The sequence below is a fragment of the Palaemon carinicauda genome, chromosome 30 (genome assembly GCF_036898095.1).
Source record: "Palaemon carinicauda isolate YSFRI2023 chromosome 30, ASM3689809v2, whole genome shotgun sequence".
Classification (NCBI taxonomy): Eukaryota; Metazoa; Arthropoda; class Malacostraca; order Decapoda; family Palaemonidae; genus Palaemon; species Palaemon carinicauda.
Window position 1 is genome coordinate 71,928,456 of NC_090754.1, and position 17,391 is coordinate 71,945,846.

The window sequence follows — 17,391 nt, forward strand, 5'->3', positions numbered from 1 at the left end:
AGATCTTCCAGGACAGTTCCATCCTGTTCGTAATACTAGGCATGTGGTTAATTCTAATAGTCAGGCCTTCTCCATTATGAGGCTCAATACTACACAGTATTCTAGAAGTTTTATTCCGGCTCAGACCAAGTTGTGGAATGATCTTCCTAATCGGGTAGTTGAATCAACAGAACTTAAAAAGTTCCAACTTGCAGAAAATGTTTTCATGTTAAAAGGGACCCTTTACCTATGGTAAACAGCTCTCCTAGGAGAGATGCTCCAAAATCAAACCATTGTTCTCTAGCCTTGGGTAGTGCCATAGCCTCTGTACCATGGTCTTCCACTATCTTGGGTTAGAGTTCTCTTGATTGAGGGTATACTCGGGCACACTAATCTATCTTATTTCTCTTCCTCTTTTCCAACTAGGGTTGTAGCTTAGCAAGTATTAATATGTTATTTTGATAATAAAATAAATTTTTGAATATACTTACCCGGTGATTATAATAGCTGCAACTCTGTTGCTCGACAGAAAACTCTACGGAAAAAATTCGCCAGCGATCGCTACACAGGTAGGGGGTGTACTTCAACAGCGCCATCTGTCGTCCAGATACCCAGTACTCATTGTAAACAAAGAACTCAATTTTCTCCTCGGTCCACTGCGTCTCTATTGGGGAGGAAGGGAGGGTCCTTTAATTTATAATCACCGGGTAAGTATATTCAAAAATTTATTTTATTATCAAAATAACATTTTTCAATATTTAACTTAGCCGGTGATTATAATAGCTGATTCACACCCAGGGGGGTGGGTAGAGACCAGCAATAAATGTTTACATCATTATGAGCTAAGAATTTTTTATTTCATTTTAGAAGTTATCAAAATAACAAAAACAAAATAAATAGGTACCTGGTAAGGAAGTCGACTTGAACAATTACTCTGCCTTTTTAAGTATGTCTTCCTTACGGAGCCTCGCGATCCTCTTAGGATGCTGAGCGACCCCTAGGATCTGAAGTATGAAGGGTTGCAACCCATACAACAGGACCTCATCAAAACCTCTAATCTAGGCGCTTCTCAAGAAAAGAATTTGACCACCCGCCAAATCAACCAGGATGCGAAAGGCTTCTTAGCCTTCCGGACAACCCAAAAACAACAATAAAAACATTTCAAGAGAAAGATTAAAAAGGTTATGGAATTAGGGAATTGTAGTGGTTGAGCCCTCACCCACTACTGCACTCGCTGCTACGAATGGTCCCAGAGTGTAGCAGTCCTCGTAAAGAGACTGGACATCCTTAAGATAAAAAGACGCGAACACTGACTTGCTTCTCCAATAGGTTGCGTCCATTATACTTCGCAGAGATCTATTTTGTTTAAAGGCCACTGAAGTTGCGACAGCTCTAACTTCATGTGTCCTTACCTTCAGCAAAGCTTGGTCTTCCTCACTCAGATGTGAATGAGCTTCTCGTATTAACAGTCTGATAAAATAGGATAAAGCATTCTTTGACATAGGCAAAGATGGTTTCTTAACTGAACACCATAAAGCTTCTGACTGTCCTCGTAAAGGTTTAGTTCGTCTTAAATAGAACTTAAGAGCTCTCACAGGGCATAAGACTCTTTCTAGTTCATTTCCAACCATATTCGATAGGCTTGGAATATCGAACGATTTCGGCCAAGGACGAGAAGGTAGCTCGTTTTTGGCTAGAAAACCAAGTTGTAGAGAACATGTAGCCGTTTCAGATGAAAATCCGATGTTCCTGCTGAAGGCGTGAATCTCACTGACTCTTTTAGCTGTGGCTAAGCAAACCAGGAAAAGTGTCTTTAAGGTGAGATCTTTATAAAGGAGGCTGATTGTAGCGGCTCGAACCTTTCTGACATGAGGAATCTTAGTACCACGTCTAAATTCCAACCTGGTGTAGCCAAACGACGCTCCTTCGTGGTCTCAAAAGACTTAAGGAGGTCCTGTAGATCTTTATTGTTGGAAAGATCTAAGCCTCTGTGACGGAAGACTGATGCCAACATGCTTCTGTAACCCTTGATAGTGGGAGCTGAAAGAGATCGTTCTTTCCTCAGGTATAAAAGGAAGTCAGCTATTTGAGTTACAGAGGTACTGGTCGAGGATATAGATACTGACTTGCACCAGTTTCGGAAGACTTCCCACTTCGATTGGTAGACTCTAAGGGTGGATGTCCTCCTTGCTCTAGCAATCGCCCTGGCTGCCTCCTTCGAAAAGCCTCTAGCTCTCGAGTCTTTCGATAGTCTGAAGGCAGTCAGACGAAGAGCGTGGAGGCCTTGGTGTACCTTCTTTACGTGTGGCTGACGTAGAAGGTCCACCCTTAGAGGAAGAGTTCTGGGAACGTCCACTAGCCATCGAAGTACCTCGGTGAACCATTCTCTCGCGGGCCAGAGGGGAGCAACTAACGTCAACCTTGTCCCTTCGTGAGAGGCGAACTTCTGCAGTACCTTGTTGACAATCTTGAACGGAGGGAATGCATATAGGTCTAGATGTGACCAATCTAGGAGAAAGGCATCTATATGAACTGCTGCTGGGTCCGGGATTGGTGAGCAATATATTGGGAGCCTCTTGGTCATCGAGGTTGCGAAGAGATCTATGGTTGGCTGGCCCCATGTGGCCCAAAGTCTCTTGCACACATCCTTGTGTAGGGTCCATTCTGTTGGAATGATTTGTCCCTTCCGACTGAGGCAATCTGCCATGACATTCAAGTTGCCTTGGATGAACCTCGTTACTAGCGAAATGTTTTGACCTTTTGACCAGGTGAGGAGGTCCCTTGCGATCTCGTACAACGTCATAGAGTGGGTCCCTCCTTGCTTGGAGATGTACGCCAAAGCCGTGGTGTTGTCCGAGTTCACCTCCACCACTTTGCCTTGAAGGAGAGACTTGAAGCTTTTCAAGGCCAGATGAACTGCCAGTAGCTCCTTGCAGTTGATATGCATTGTCCTTTGACTCGAGTTCCAAATTCCCGAGCATTCCCGACCGTCTAATGTCGCGCCCCAGCCTGTGTCCGATGCGTCCGAGAAGAGAACGTGGTTGGGAGTCTGAACAGCCAGGGGCAGACCCTCTCTGAGGCTGATACTGTCCTTCCACCAAGTCAGGCAAGACTTCATCTTCTCGGAAATGGGGATCGAGACCGCTTCTAGCGTCTTGTCCTTTTTCCAGTAAAAAGCTAGGTGATATTGAAGAGGACGGAGGTGTAGTCTTCCTAACGATACGAACTGTTCCAGGGATGATAGTGTCCCTATCAGACTCATCCACTGCCTGACTGAACATCGTTCCTTCTTCAGCATGTTCTGGATGCATAACTGGGCTTGGCTTGTTCTGGGGGCCGACGGAAAAGCCCGAAAAGCTAGACTGTGAATCTCCATCCCTAAATACACAATAGTTTGGGATGGGACCACTTGAGACTTTTCCAAATTGACAAGGAGACCCAATTCCTTGGTCAGATCTAGAGTCCACTTTAGATCCTTCAGACAGCGACGACTGGAAGAAGCTCTTAGAAGCCAGTCGTCCAAATAGAGGGAGGCTCGGATGTCCGCTAAATGAAGGAATTTGGCTACATTCCTCATCAGCCTCGTAAACACAAGAGGAGCTGTGCTTAGGCCAAAGCACAGGGCTTGAAACTGGTAGACAACCTTTTCGTAAACAAATCTCAGAAAAGGTTGGGAGTCTGGGTGGATGGGGACGTGGAAGTATGCGTCCCTTAGGTCTAAAGAGACCATCCAGTCTTCCCTTCTGACCGCTGCTAGAACGGACTTTGTGGTCTCCATGGAGAACGTCTGCTTTGTGACAAAGACATTCAGCGCACTGACGTCTAGCACCGGCCTCCACCCTCCTGTCTTCTTTGCCACTAAGAAGAGACGGTTGTAGAAGCCCGGGGTTTGATGGTCCAGGACTTTGACTACCGCTCCCTTTTCTAGTAAGAGAGACACTTCCTGTTTCAATGCTTGTCTCTTGTCTTCCTCTCTGTACCTAGGAGAGAGATCGATGGGAGACGTTGCTAGAGGGGGTTTTCGTACAAACGGGATCTTGTACCCCTCTCTGAGCAACTTCACAGATTGTGCATCTGCGCCTCTCTTCTCCCAGGTCTGCCAGAAGTTCTTGAGTCTGGCTCCCACTGCTGTCTGAAGAAGCTGGCAGTCAGACTCTGCCTTTAAAGGACTTGGTTCCTTTCTTCTTTCCACGTCTCCCTTAGGCACGAGCACCTCCTCTGCTGGAGGCTCTGCCACGAAAGGGCGGAATAAATCGGGACGCTGGAGTGTCCATCCTTGGTCTAGCTGACAAGGTAGGCAAAGGGGTGGCTTTGCGAGCAGAGGACGCAACCAGATCATGAGTATCCTTCTGTATCAAAGAAGCAGCAATCTCCTTAATCAGGTCCTCTGGAAAGAGGCACTTGGAAAGAGGAGCAAACAGAAGTTCGGATCTTTGGCAAGGTGTAACTCCAGCTGACAGGAAAGAGCAAAGGTTCTCACGCTTCTTGAGGACTCCGGACACGAAAGATGCAGCAAGCTCATTAGATCCGTCACGTACGGCCTTGTCCATGCAGGACATGATGAGCAAGGAAGTCTCCTTCTCTGTCGGAGAGATCTTCCTGCTTAGAGCTCCCAGACACCAGTCTAAAAAGTTGAAGACCTCGAAGGCTCTAAATATCCCTTTCAAAAGGTGGTCCAGGTCCGAAGATGACCAACATATTTTTGAGCATCTCATGGCTAGCCGGCGGGGAGAGTCTACAAGACTGAGAAGTCGCCCTGGGCAGAGGCAGGAACTCCAAAGCCGAGAACTTCTCCTGTGGCATACCAGACGCTCGATCTAGAAGAGAGTCTAGCAGGGGGAAACGTAAAGGCTGTCTTCCGTAGACTCTTTTTGGACTGCATCCATTCTCCTATCACTCGTAAAGCTCTCTTGGACGAGCGTGCGAGGACGAGTCTAGTAAAGGCAGGCGAGGATGACGGCATACCTAAAACAAACTCTGACGGAGGAGAGCGCGGAGCCACAGACACAAACTGGTCCGGAAACATCTCTTTGAACAGTGCTAAAACCTTCCTAAAGTCCAAAGAGGGTTGCGTAGACTTAGGCTCGTCAAGATCCGAATGTGGTTCATCAACGTGTGCAGCACCATCATCATCAGAAAGTCCATCATCCGAGTATTGAGGAGGAAGCGGCAATGGAGTAGGTAACGGCTGGTTAGCTGAGTCCGGTCGCACGGGTGCATGCGTGACTGAGCCGGACGCAACGTCATGGAACTGTTGCCCAGTCTGTGAGCTGGCAACAACCATAGCAGCGCGGGGACGCACAGCGTCTACTCCAGACTGTCTAGCCTGATGTGGGTGAGCAGTGGCAACCACACTGGGTTGCGGAGGTTGACGCACCGCGTCAAAACAAAACAACTCTGACGGTTGTTGTACCTCACGAACGTCAACGGAAGGCTCCGTGCGTCGCTGAACGTCAACATGCGGCTGGCAGGGCACACTGGAACGCATGGGTGGCGGAACTCTCTCAACTGGAGTGCGCAAGAAGGTCGCCTCAGCGTCCACAGGACGCACAACCGAGTGTGTGGCTGGTTGTAGGCAAGAGGCTGTACTAGCTGGTGCAGCAGCAACCTTCTCCGCACGCAAGTCCTGCATCAGAGACGTTAATTGGGACTGCATGCTCTGCAGCAAAGACCACTTAGGGTCTGCAGGAGCAGGTGCGGCGACAGACGGTGTAACTGTCTGAGGCGGTACCGCTTTGCCTCTCTTAGGAGGTGAGCAGTCATCGGAAGACTGCAGCGAGTCCGAACTGACCCAGTGGCTACAGCTGGGCCGTTGGACTTGCGCGGAAGGGACCGACTTGCGTTTTAATGGTCGTGAGACCTTGGTCCATTGTTTCTTGCGAGAAACACCTTCCGAAGACGAGGAATAAATGGGCTCTCTCGTCTTTGTGCAGCAGGGGCGATCTTGGGAAGATGCGCCCGGTACCACGGAGGGAACGTCTGTTCCCTGATTAAAGCCTCTCGAACCCATTGGTCGTACGATATTGCTTCTCCCCTGGACTTGGGAGCTTGCAAGAGGTCCCGGACTAGGAGGACGACAGGCACGAACAGACGAACCCTCAAGCGCAACACTAACCACAACACTATCACTCACTTTAACACTTCCCACTGCACTTTTACACTTCAGCTCCCTGACATCCGCCATGAGCTGGTTACGGTCACTAGCCAGGGACTCAACTCTCTCACCCAGAGCTTGGATGGCACGCATCATATCAGCCATCGAAGGTTCCTGAGTGCCAGAAGGGGGATTAGGAGCAACCACTACAAGGGAAGGAATAGGTTGTGGGGCATGAGGAGAGGAAATTTCAATAGAACGAGAGGAACTTCTCCTAACTCTATCTCTCTCTAGCCTACGTGTATACTTTTGGAATTCGATAAAATCGAATTCCGAAAGCCCAACGCATTCCTCACATCGATCTTCCAATTGACAGGTTTTATCCCGACAATTGGAACAAACAGTGTGAGGGTCGATAGAGGCCTTCGGAAGACGCCTTGAACAGTCCCTAGCACTACACTTCCTAAATTTTGGGACTTGAGAAGGGTCAGCCATTTTGAATTGGTCAAAGGAGAATTCAAAAACTATCCAAAGTCATCAACAAATAATCCGTAATCAAAAAAAGAATGCAAGGATTTTTGAAGAGAAAGCCTGCACAGCGAAAGCTCAAAACTAGAATAGTGTACTTCACCAAATAGTTGTGAAAACAAATCCAGTTAGCAACAGCGAATTAGTAGGTCTTGCCGGTAGCACGACAGAGAGAAAATTGAGTTCTTTGTTTACAATGAGTACTGGGTATCTGGACGACAGATGGCGCTGTTGAAGTACACCCCCTACCTGTGTAGCGATCGCTGGCGAATTTTTTCCGTAGAGTTTTCTGTCGAGCAACAGAGTTGCAGCTATTATAATCACCGGCTAAGTTAAATATTGAAAAAATAATAATAATAATAATATTTCTCGGATTGTTTATTTATTTCCTTTCCTCATTGTAGTGTTTTTGCCTGTTTGACCCCTTGGGCTTATACCATCTTGCTTTTCCAACTAGGGTTGTAGTTTAGCTAGTAATATTATTATTTAAATCAATAATAATAATAATAATAATAATAATAATAATAATGGACAGATTAAAATTCAAATGAAACTTACGTTTCTCTCCTCATCACTCATGGATAGTTCCAAATCTTTGAGATATTCCTCATTTAGGAATTCTTCTTCTTCATCATCCTCCCCCGGAGAGTTGCAGTCATCTGGCTTGACACCATGGATAAAATTGGCTTCATCGGATGGGGTGCTGTCTGTGACATGTCCTTCCAGGCCATCTGGTTCTATAACCTGACCATTGAAGTTCAACCCCTCACACAATCTGTCATTGCCCAACCTTACAAAAATAGATATATACAATAACACTAATGTAGAAGGTCGGCACAGTAATACCAAACATACGATTCATTATACAACTAGCGAACATTAAATTCCCTTTAGCAAATAATCACAACTAAAATACATACGTACTGTAATAAAATTTTAAGGAAATTCCAATATAGTATTCTCATAAGAACTACCTGACTTCATTCCTACTAGATGAAAACTGATCAAGCAGATAAAAACCTAAATAGACTTAATGGACAGAAGTCTTTACCACTTTGTCAGAATAAAAATTTCATAACAGTTCATTAAAATGCTGTATCTCAGTACTTGTGTTGAGGGCTTTCATCGGGATCTGTTTCTTCATCATCAGCTGAATGGAAAGAATCTGCACTGACATCGCTTCCTGGAGTTGAAGGTCTTAACCTTTCATTTTTTGAAGTATCTGCGAGATCAACTTTAGACAACTGTTCCTCTGCACCTTTTACTTGATCTTCTGACATAATCTGAGAAGGAAGCAGAAAAAAAAAAAAAAAACAGATTTAATAAGAAATTTGGAAGCAATTTGTATTTTTATCAACTATACAAAACCCAATTCTTTACATAGAAGATAACAGCACAAGCTGGAACATGGCTATAAAACTTTTAACATGACAAATTCGGAGATAATTTGTATTTTTCCTAACCATACAAACCTTAGCTATTTACATTGGGTTTACTTTCGGCGTAGCTAAAATTGACGAGCCAATAGATTTTAACGAGGGTTAACTATCCCCGCGCTAGTTAGCGGGGGTAGGGGAAGGGGTAGCTTGCTACCCCTTCCCCCCCACACACCGGTGATTTGCTTCACTTCACTTAGAGGTAGGACTTGACTTGGGAGACAGGGATGGCGGGCAAATATGTGTAAATAGCTAAGGTTCGTATGGTTTGGAAAAATACAAATTATCTCCGAATTTGTCATTTGTTCCGTAACCAAAATACAAACCACGCTATTTACATTGGGTGACTTACCCCTTAGGAAGGGTGGAAAGTCCCCAGCCTTACTGACTTTGGCTTTACCCAGGGACTCCGACTCCAAGTGAGTAGCACTCGAGAAAAGGAGTCCCTGCACCTCACAAGTTCCTATGAAGTTGACCTTGAGACCTTTAGATAGGAATCCAGGATAGGACTTTCCCAATACCACCTCGTCAGGGTATGGGAGACGCGACAGTATTAAGCTTAATACTAGGAGCACAAGGAAGCATGGTTTACCTGCAGAGGTTGAGGTCAGCTATGCGGAGACCAGGATGCTGCTTCCCCAAGAGAGGGGAGGATGAAGAAAAAAGAAAGGGCCACACATACTCTTTCATTCACGCAGACTAAAACCGGGTAACAACGCCCTCAACCTACTGCTACCTGTCCAAAAAGGAGCCTGAGGCTAGACCAGCTGTTGTGCAGCCACCACAGGGCCGATAGAAAAAGTATCGAGGCTCCTGTGGGTCACGTTCTGCAGGTAGTGGGCTGTGAAGGTCGTCTGACGCTTCCAGACCCCAGCTTAAAGCACCTGCGTCACAGAGAAGTTTCTCTTGAAGGCCAGGGACGTAGCGATGGCCCTGACATAGTGTGCCCTAAGGCGACGTGACGGAGGAGGGTCCGGATTCAAGGCGTGATGGATAACCCTTCGAATCCAAGCCGAGATGGTGTTCTTGGTGACCCTCCTCTTCGTCCTGCCTGTGCTAACAAACAATGCTTGCACCTGAGGACGAACTGCAGCTGTTCTCTTCAAGTAACACCTCAGACTCCTCACTGGACATAATAGCAGCTGGTCTGGGTCGCTTGTTACAGAACGGAGACTCGTGACCCTGAAAGAGTCAAACCGTGGGTCCGGCACTCCAGGGTTCTGAGTCTTGGCAACAAACTCAGAGACGAACCTGAACGTTACCACCCCCCATCCCCTTGAATGGGCGACATTGTACGACAGACCATGAAGTTCACTAACTCGTTTGGCAGAGGCCAAAGCGAGCAGGAAAGCCGTCTTCCAAGACAGGTGGCGATCAGAGGCCTGGCGTAATGGTTCGAAGGGAGGTCTCTTAAGAGCCCTGAGAACCCGAACCACGTTCCATGGAGGAGGTCTCACTTCCGACTGAAAGCAGGTAAGCTCATAGCTACGTATGAGTAGAGAGAGTTCCAGCAAGGAAGAAATGTCCACTCCTTTCAGCCTAAAAGCCAAGCTCAAGGCTGAGCGATAGCCTTTCACCGCTGAGACCGATAGGCGCATTTCCTCCCGCAAATAAACGAGAAACTCCGATATTGCTGGAATAGTGGCATCGAGTGGAGAGATACCCCTCCCACGACACCAACCACAGAAGACTCTCCACTTCGCCTGGTAGACTCCCTCAGAGGACTTTTGCAGGTGCCGAGACATTCTCTCCGCAACCTGTTGCGAAAAGCCTCTCTCCGTGAGGAGACGCTGGACAGTCTCCAGGCGTGAAGCCGAAGTGAGGCAACGGCTTTGTGGAAGATGTTGCAATGTGGCTGTCTGAGTAGCTCGTGTCGTGGGGGAAGCTCTCTCGGGAGCTGCAGAAGGTCCGGGAACCACTCCGCGTGATGCCATAGCGGAGCTATCAGAGTCATCGACAGGTTGACCGATAGTCTGGTCCTGTTGAGCACCCTTCTCATCAGACAGAACGGTGGGAAGGTGTACACGTCGATGTTGTCCCACCGCTGTTGGAAAGCATCTTGCCAGAGTGCCTTGGGGTCCGGGACTGGGGAGCAGTACAGGGGCAGTTTGAAAGTCAAAGCTGTCACGAACAGATCCACCATCGGGGAACCCCACAAAGTCAGGACTTTGTTGGCTATCTGAGGATCCAAAGACCACTCGGTACTCACTATCTGCGAAGCCCTGCTCAGACTGTCGGCGAGTACATTCCTCTTGCCAGGAATGAAGCGAGCTGATAGTGTTATCGAGTGGACTTCGGTCCACCTCAGAGTCTCTACTGCAAGATGGGATAGCTGCTGCGAAAAAGGGCCTCGCTGCTTGTTAATATAAGCCACTACCGTGGTGTTGTCGCTCATCAACACCACGGAGTGACCCGGAGAGCCAGGAAAACGGCCTTTATTTCTAGCAGGTTGATGTGCAGGTACTTTTCTGATTCTGACCAAAGGCCTGAGGTCCTCTGGTTTAGAATGTGCGCCCCCCCCCCTTCTTTTGACGTGTCCGAAAACAGTGTCAATTCCGGGGGGAGGACGAGAAGATCCACTCCCTTTCGCAGGTTCTCGTCGACCAGCCACCACCGTAGGTACGCCTGTTCCGAAGGTCCTATCGGGACCAGAAAGTCCGGGGAATCGGATCCTTGATTCCACCGAGACTTGAGCCGCCACTGCAGGGATCTCATGCTGAGACGGCCGTTTGGAACCAGGCGAGCCAGGGAGGCCAGGTGACCTAAGAGACGCAACCACGATTGGGCAGGAAGCTCTTCCCGCCTGAGGAAGGGTTCTGCCACCCTCCTCAGCCTTGCTATCCTGTCGTCTGATGGAAAGGCTTTGAGGAGATTGGTGTCTAACAACATGCCTAGATAAACCAGTCGTTGGGACAGCTGCAGAGAGGACTTCTAGAGATTTACCAAGATCCCCAGATCCTGGCAAAGTCCCAGAAGCCTGTCTCGGTGTCAAAGAAGGGTCGACTCCGAGTCTGCTAGGATCAGCCAGTCGTCCAGATAACGGAGAAGACGGATGCCGTTCTTGTGCGCCCAAGACGAAATCAGGGTAAACACTCTGGTGAACACCTGAGGTGCTGTGGAGAGACCGAAACACAGTACCTTGAACTGGTAGGTCTTGCTGTCTAGGCTGAATCTCAAGTACTTCCTGGAAGACGGATGGATTGGGATCTGGAAGTACGCGTCCTTCAGATCCAGTGTGCACATGAAGTCTTGTGGTCTCACCGCAAGTCTGACCGTGTTCACTGTCTCTATGCTGAACGGAGTTTGCTTGACAAACTTGTTCAGAGCTGAGAGGTCGATGATGGGTCTCCAGCCTCCAGACGCCTTCTTTACAAGAAAGAGTCGACTGAAGAAGCCTGGGGAGCCGTCGACGACCTCCTGGGGAGCATCCTTCTTGAGCATGGTCTCGACTTCCGCCCGAAGGGCTAGCCCCTTTGCCGATCCCATGGCATAGGAGCTCAACGACACTGGATTCGCTGTCAGGGGAGGTTGAGATGTCGTGAATGGGACGTGATACCCTTGGCCGATCACGGAGACCATCCAAGCATCGGCCCCATGTTGCTGCCACCTGTGCACGCAACTTTGAAGGCATCCCCCCACAGGTGGACACGCGGGGGGACTGCTACTCCTAGCGTTTGCGGCCGCGGCCACTCCCTCTAGGAATCTTGCCTCCCCTGGAGGACTTACCGCCCCTCTTGTCCTTGGCAGGAAAGGGCTGGGGCTTAGACACCACTTTCTTAGCTGCCGGCGCCTGCTTCGGTGTCTTGCGAGGCTGCTGCTGATGTTGCTGCGGAGCTGGAGGCTTGTAGGGCCGAAATGCAAGGGCCATTTGGAGGAGGGAGTCCTAGCTAGACTTCCTCCACCTCTCAGCTGTTCATTCCATATCTTGGGGCTCAAACAAATTCCCCCCAAGGAGGGAGGCACGTCTGAGCCTGCAGACATCCACGGCGGGGACCTTCGGATGGATCTTCTCGGTCACCGCATCATGACACTTCAGTACCGAGTTGGCCCACAGATTGGTAACCTGATGTGCCAGGAATTCGATGGAGCGAGTGCCCGAGAGGAGGAAGGTCTCCAGGGCTTTCCTATTGCTCTCCTTAGACAGATACTCAGAGTGCAATAGGATGCCCAGAGAACCTAGCCAGACATCCAGCCACGAAGTGGCCTGCATGGCACACTTCGCGACCTTCTCGTGGCTCAGGATCTCCGACGCCGAGAACGTCACCTGCCGGGCGGTGAGCTTCTCAAGAGGAACTCCCCTAGTAAGCTCTTCCACTGAATGGTGGCGGGGAAGAGTGAGGCTAGACTCCCCCATGATCTCAAAATACCTCCTCTGCTGGAGACGAGGAGGTGGGAGGAGTTTGTTCCCGGCAGAGGAACGACTGGAGGAAGCAAGTACTGCGAGCTGAGCGTTGGCCCTGGCTCTGGCACTTTTCAGCCCCTGGGACCAGGGCAGAGCTGCGCTGGCCTTTGGGGGCTTCTGAGTTCCATAAACCTGGTCCAGGACCGTGTCCTTGTCTTCACGGGGAGCGATCACAGGGTCCATGAACCCGTTGAGCTGTCTCATCAGGCCCAAGACCTGCCAGAAGGCATGCTCAGATTCCTGCTGCTCTCCTCCCTGCGGACTGGCAGGTAAGTCTCCTGTCCCCGGAAGCTCTTCCTGGGGAGACACGTGGAAGTTCTCCCAGGGTCTGGCTGGTTCCTGACGAATTCGTGAAGAAGACTTCGGCATCGTCTTGGAGTCCTTGGGTTCCCTCCTGGGCGGGATACAAGACTTCAGCAAAGAGGTCTGGTAGGCACCTTCCGCGCGAAACGATTCTCCTTCACAAGGAGGTGACTCCCCCCTTGGTGCTGAGGGGGAGACCGCAGCCTCACTGGACTCTCCTGAGGACGGAAACGCCTCGTCTACGGGAGAAGGAGAAAACGACTGCGAAGGGGACGGAGCTCTTAGGAACCAACTTCTTCCTGGGAGAAGTCACCACAACGTCCACTCCTCTCCTTCTCTTCAGCGGGGGCGAGGCCGTCGTTGGCTTGTGTCCTAAATCGGCGAGTGCCGGCTTCATAGCCTTCACTAACGCCCGCATCAGAGGACCAAACCAAGACTGCAGAGACACGGACACAGAGTCCGAAATTCCCGCTGGAGGGAAGGGGATCGGGCGATCCTTCGGAGTGGACACCACTGGACCTGCCTGCAAAAAAGAAGGGGAAGAAAGTTGCCTTGACCTCTCCGAAGGTCCTTCCTTGTCCTGCAAAAGAGACCTGCGCTTAGGCGGAGGCGATCCCGACTGCGACCTGGCGACACGCGTCCCTGCTGCTGCCGCGAGCTGCGGAACCCGACGCGAACGGGGGTCGTGCTGACACTCGCGCAGGGACGATACAAAAGAGTCGCACGTGAGGGGCTGTTGGAGCGCGGGTGCGCAAACGCGCGGAGACAAACGAGCGCAGGAGCGATAACGCACGGGCGCGCAGGAGCGATAACGCGCGGGCGCGCAGGCGAGTGAGCGCGTGGGCGCACGGGCGAGCGGGAGCGTGGGCGAGCTGGCGAGTGAGCGCGTTGGCGAGTGAACGCGCTGGCGCGTGGACGAATGAGGGCGCTCAGGACACCGCTGAGGGCCAGGGGACCGATAGTGTCCAGGAGACCTGTGACGCGTGGGCGAGCGATGGCAAGTCGGCGATCGATGGTGCGTGGTGGCGCGTTGGCGAGTGACGGCGCGTGGGCGAGCTGATCACAGGAGACCTATGTTTCTCCGGATCCGCTGGGCGCTGACGCGTAGCAGAGCGCTTGCGCACAGGCGATGGATCACGAGGGGGATCTGGAGATCGCCGGCGCTCAGGGGAGCGCTGACGCGCTGGTGATCGTTGACGCGCAGGAGATCGCTGACGCGCAGGAGATCACTGACGAGCAGGAGAACGTTGACGCGTCGGAGATCGCTAGCGCGCTGGAGAACGCTGGCGAGCAGGAAGAAGACACGTAGAAGACTGTGCAGGAGCTATCGGCGCTACGCGCAAAGGCGAACGCTCGCGAGTGGACTCAGGAAGAGGAGGCGCGTGGGCGTGCAGGAACTCTGGATGTATACGCAGGAGAAAGCTGACGAGCAGGATCGCGAGGGCGAGGAGAAGTTGAGTCCTTGCCCATGTCCTGAACCGGAGTTCTAGGGCGCGTGCGCGAGCGTGGGCGCACGGCGCGTGTCAGGAACTGGAAGCGCAGGTGCACGTTGACGAGCAGGAGATCTAGTGCGCTCAGGAGACCATTGACGCGCTGGGCGCCCAGCAGGAACAGGAGGATGTTCGTTGTCCATAGGAGAGAGCTGGCGAGCAGTGGGGCATTGACCATCAGAAGAGCGCTGGCGATCAGGAGAGCGCTGACGAGCAGGAGAGCGCTGGTGCGCTACGACGTGTAAACGCGCAGGAGGGCGCGCAGGGGAACCCTGACGCGCAAGGGAAGCGCCCACGAGCGCCCACAACGTGGGCGACATCCCTTTGCCCCGAAGGGACCGGTGCCCGTCAGCTGACGAGATCAGAAGACTGCTGGCCATCTGCACAGGAAGTAGAAGGTCTGGAAGGCGTGGGAGAATGTGAACGATCCCCGGAGAGGTCTAAGGACGCGGCTGCTACAGTCTGCTCCCGGCGAGGAGAGTCCCCATCGGAGGACGGAGGAGGAGAAGACTCGAAAAGGCGCCTCTTGACACCCTTATAGGGAGACGGGAGGCCCTTGCGGCGAAGCGGACGATGAGCCTTACGGCGAAGGCGGCCACGAGGGAGGTCGTCAGGATCATCAGTCCTCCGAAGAGGAGTCTCAGTCAGAGCGCTCCCCCGAGGGGGAGACTTAGTCGCAGGAGAGACCGTGGGACCCCCTTCCCCCTCCAAAGGATGTACAGAAGGGGGAGGAGAGCCTTCAGCAACGTCATCAATATCAGGAGTCGCAGAGGTTTGACCAGACTCGTCGGAAGCCTCTGCCACCACGACGTCGACGATAGATAGAGGATCTACCTCTGCTATCACCGGCGACTGCTTGACAGCGGCCCCTAACTGAATAAGGTCAAACAGGGCTTCCTTGGAGGGCAGGCCCTTAAGCCCCAAGGAAGCCCAAAGCTGAAAAAGATCATCATTAGACACAGGATCAACATTATCAAAATCCTTCCCCGGAGGAGGAGGGGGAGCCGCCCCGCCATGGGAGGCGACGCCCTCTCCCGCACACCGAGGTCGGGAAACAGAACAAGGGCCTGCGCTCCCACTCGGCGGCCTCTCACTAGAAGCCGCACGAGGGGGAGCTTCGGAGGAGGTTTGGGCGGCGGAAGATGAGTCCCGAGAGCCATCCTCCTTCAAGGCAACCCCCGAAGGAGAACGGTCTCTCTTGGACTTCTTCTTACGCCGATGGGCAAACCTCTCCCACTGGGAGGCAGACCACTACTCCCTACACTCACTACATGTATTTTCCCTATCACACCATCGGCCTCGACACTGCGGGCAGGGGTGTGAGGATCAGTATCCACCGCCGACATGAAGGTACCGCAAGGGCGGCCGGCAATCCCAGGGCACTTGCACATGATGAATACCAAAGGGCGAGGTCAACTTCAAACACACAGCTGAGGAAATGCAAAGAAAAGATTAAGGCTGTCAATAACGAGGACGATAGACAGACACGTCTGCACAACGTCCGAGCCAAAAGTGAAGAGAGGCAAATCACCGGTGTGTGTGTGTGTGGGGGGGTAGCAAGCTACCCCTTCCCCTACCCCCGCTAACTAGTGCGGGGGTAGTTAACCCTCGTTAAAATCTATTGGCTCGTCAATTTCAGCTATGCCGAAAGTAAACCCAATGTAAATAGCGTGGTTTGTATTTCGGTTATGGAACAAAAGCCTTTTAGGCTTCTTCTTCCTCCCACTGGGAAGATGGTCGCTCCCTACAATAATCACAAGGGGAATCATGAACATATATGCCCTTGGCACTAAGGACACAAAAGAGGAGGATTAACCTCAAGGGCACTCGTGAAAGTACTGTAAGTCCTAACAGTACATTTCTGCATAAGAGGTAGTAGGTTGGCCAGGGCACCAGCCACCCGTTGAAATACTACTGCTATAGTTATTGGGTTCTTTGACTGGTCAGATGGTACGGCAAAAGATCCCCCTTTCTGGATATGGACAATTTTTCTTTTGCCTAGATATACATTGAATAGTCTGGTATATTCTTTTCATATTCTCCTCTGTCCTCACACACACCTGACACCACAGATTACCAAACAATTCTTTTTCACTCAAGGGGCTGGCCACTGGAATGTAATTGTCCATTGGCTACTTTAGTCTGGGTAAGGGTAGAAGATATTCGAAAGCTATGGTAAACATCTATTCTAGGAGAAGGGTACTCCAGAATCAAACCACTATTTTCTAGTCTTGGGTAGTGCCATAGCCTCTGTACCATAGCCTTCCACTGTCTTGGAGTAGAATTCTCTTGTTTGAGGGTACACTATTCTGTCTTATATCTCTTCCTCTTGTTTTTTGAAATTTATATATGAGAAATTTATTTTAATGTTGCTATTCTTAAAACATCTTATCTTAATTGTTCATTACATCTCTTAGTAGTTTATTTATTCCCTTATTTTCTTTCCTTAATGGGGTATTTTCCTTGTTGGAGCCCTTGGGCTTATGGCATCTTGCTTTTCCAACTACGGTTGTAACAGAATATTTTAAGAACAGTAACAGCATTAGCATAAATATTTCATATATAAACTATGAAAACTTAAAAAAAAGAGGAAGACAAATAAGATAGAATAGTGTGCCCAAGTGTACTCTCAAGCAAGAGAATTCTACTAAGACAGTCAAAGATCATGGTACATTGTTGGAATGTACCATTTCTCTCTTGGAGGAAATAAAAAGGTGCTACTGGTGTCTTTATAGGAGTTTTGAATAGTTTTGGTGTGGTAATTGTCAGTCTTTTATTTCAAGTTATAATAACAATTGAAAATAGAATACATGTGAAAACCCGTTTCAGCAGGGAATCCCGTCGCGAAGCCAGCACGGGGCTAAGTTCCTTGGGAGGTATGGACGGAAGTGGAAACCTCAGATTAGGTTGTACCTTTGTTTGCTTGATATGTGTAAGATACTTTAACTACTAGTGAAACTGGAATTCGCTAGAAGAAATGAATGAATGCTGGCTAGTTTGTTATTTTTCTCTATATTTCTAATAGGGGCTGGGTATGATAATGTACATATCTCTCGATTAAAGTCCATTGTTTACATCTGAGAGATTGAGGGAGAGTTATTGTGCATGCGTTGGTTCCGATCGGTTTGGGGAGCTTTCTGTGCGTTTACAATGACGTAT

General features: G+C 50.2%; 1 protein-coding gene across 3 annotated transcripts in view; it reads right to left on the reverse strand.

Annotated features, from left to right (window-relative positions):
* Nucleotides 1-17,391, reverse strand: part of Ttc1 (Tetratricopeptide repeat domain 1) — a 538,489-nt gene that overhangs the window by 33,404 nt on the left and 487,694 nt on the right. For all 3 annotated transcript variants that reach the window (XM_068354055.1, XM_068354056.1, XM_068354057.1), the window contains exons 3-4: nucleotides 7,709-7,884; nucleotides 7,160-7,391 (exon numbers count right to left, since the gene is read on the reverse strand). In XM_068354055.1, coding sequence (XP_068210156.1) covers nucleotides 7,160-7,391; nucleotides 7,709-7,884 — 408 coding nt within the window. The remainder of the gene's footprint in view (nucleotides 1-7,159; nucleotides 7,392-7,708; nucleotides 7,885-17,391) is intronic.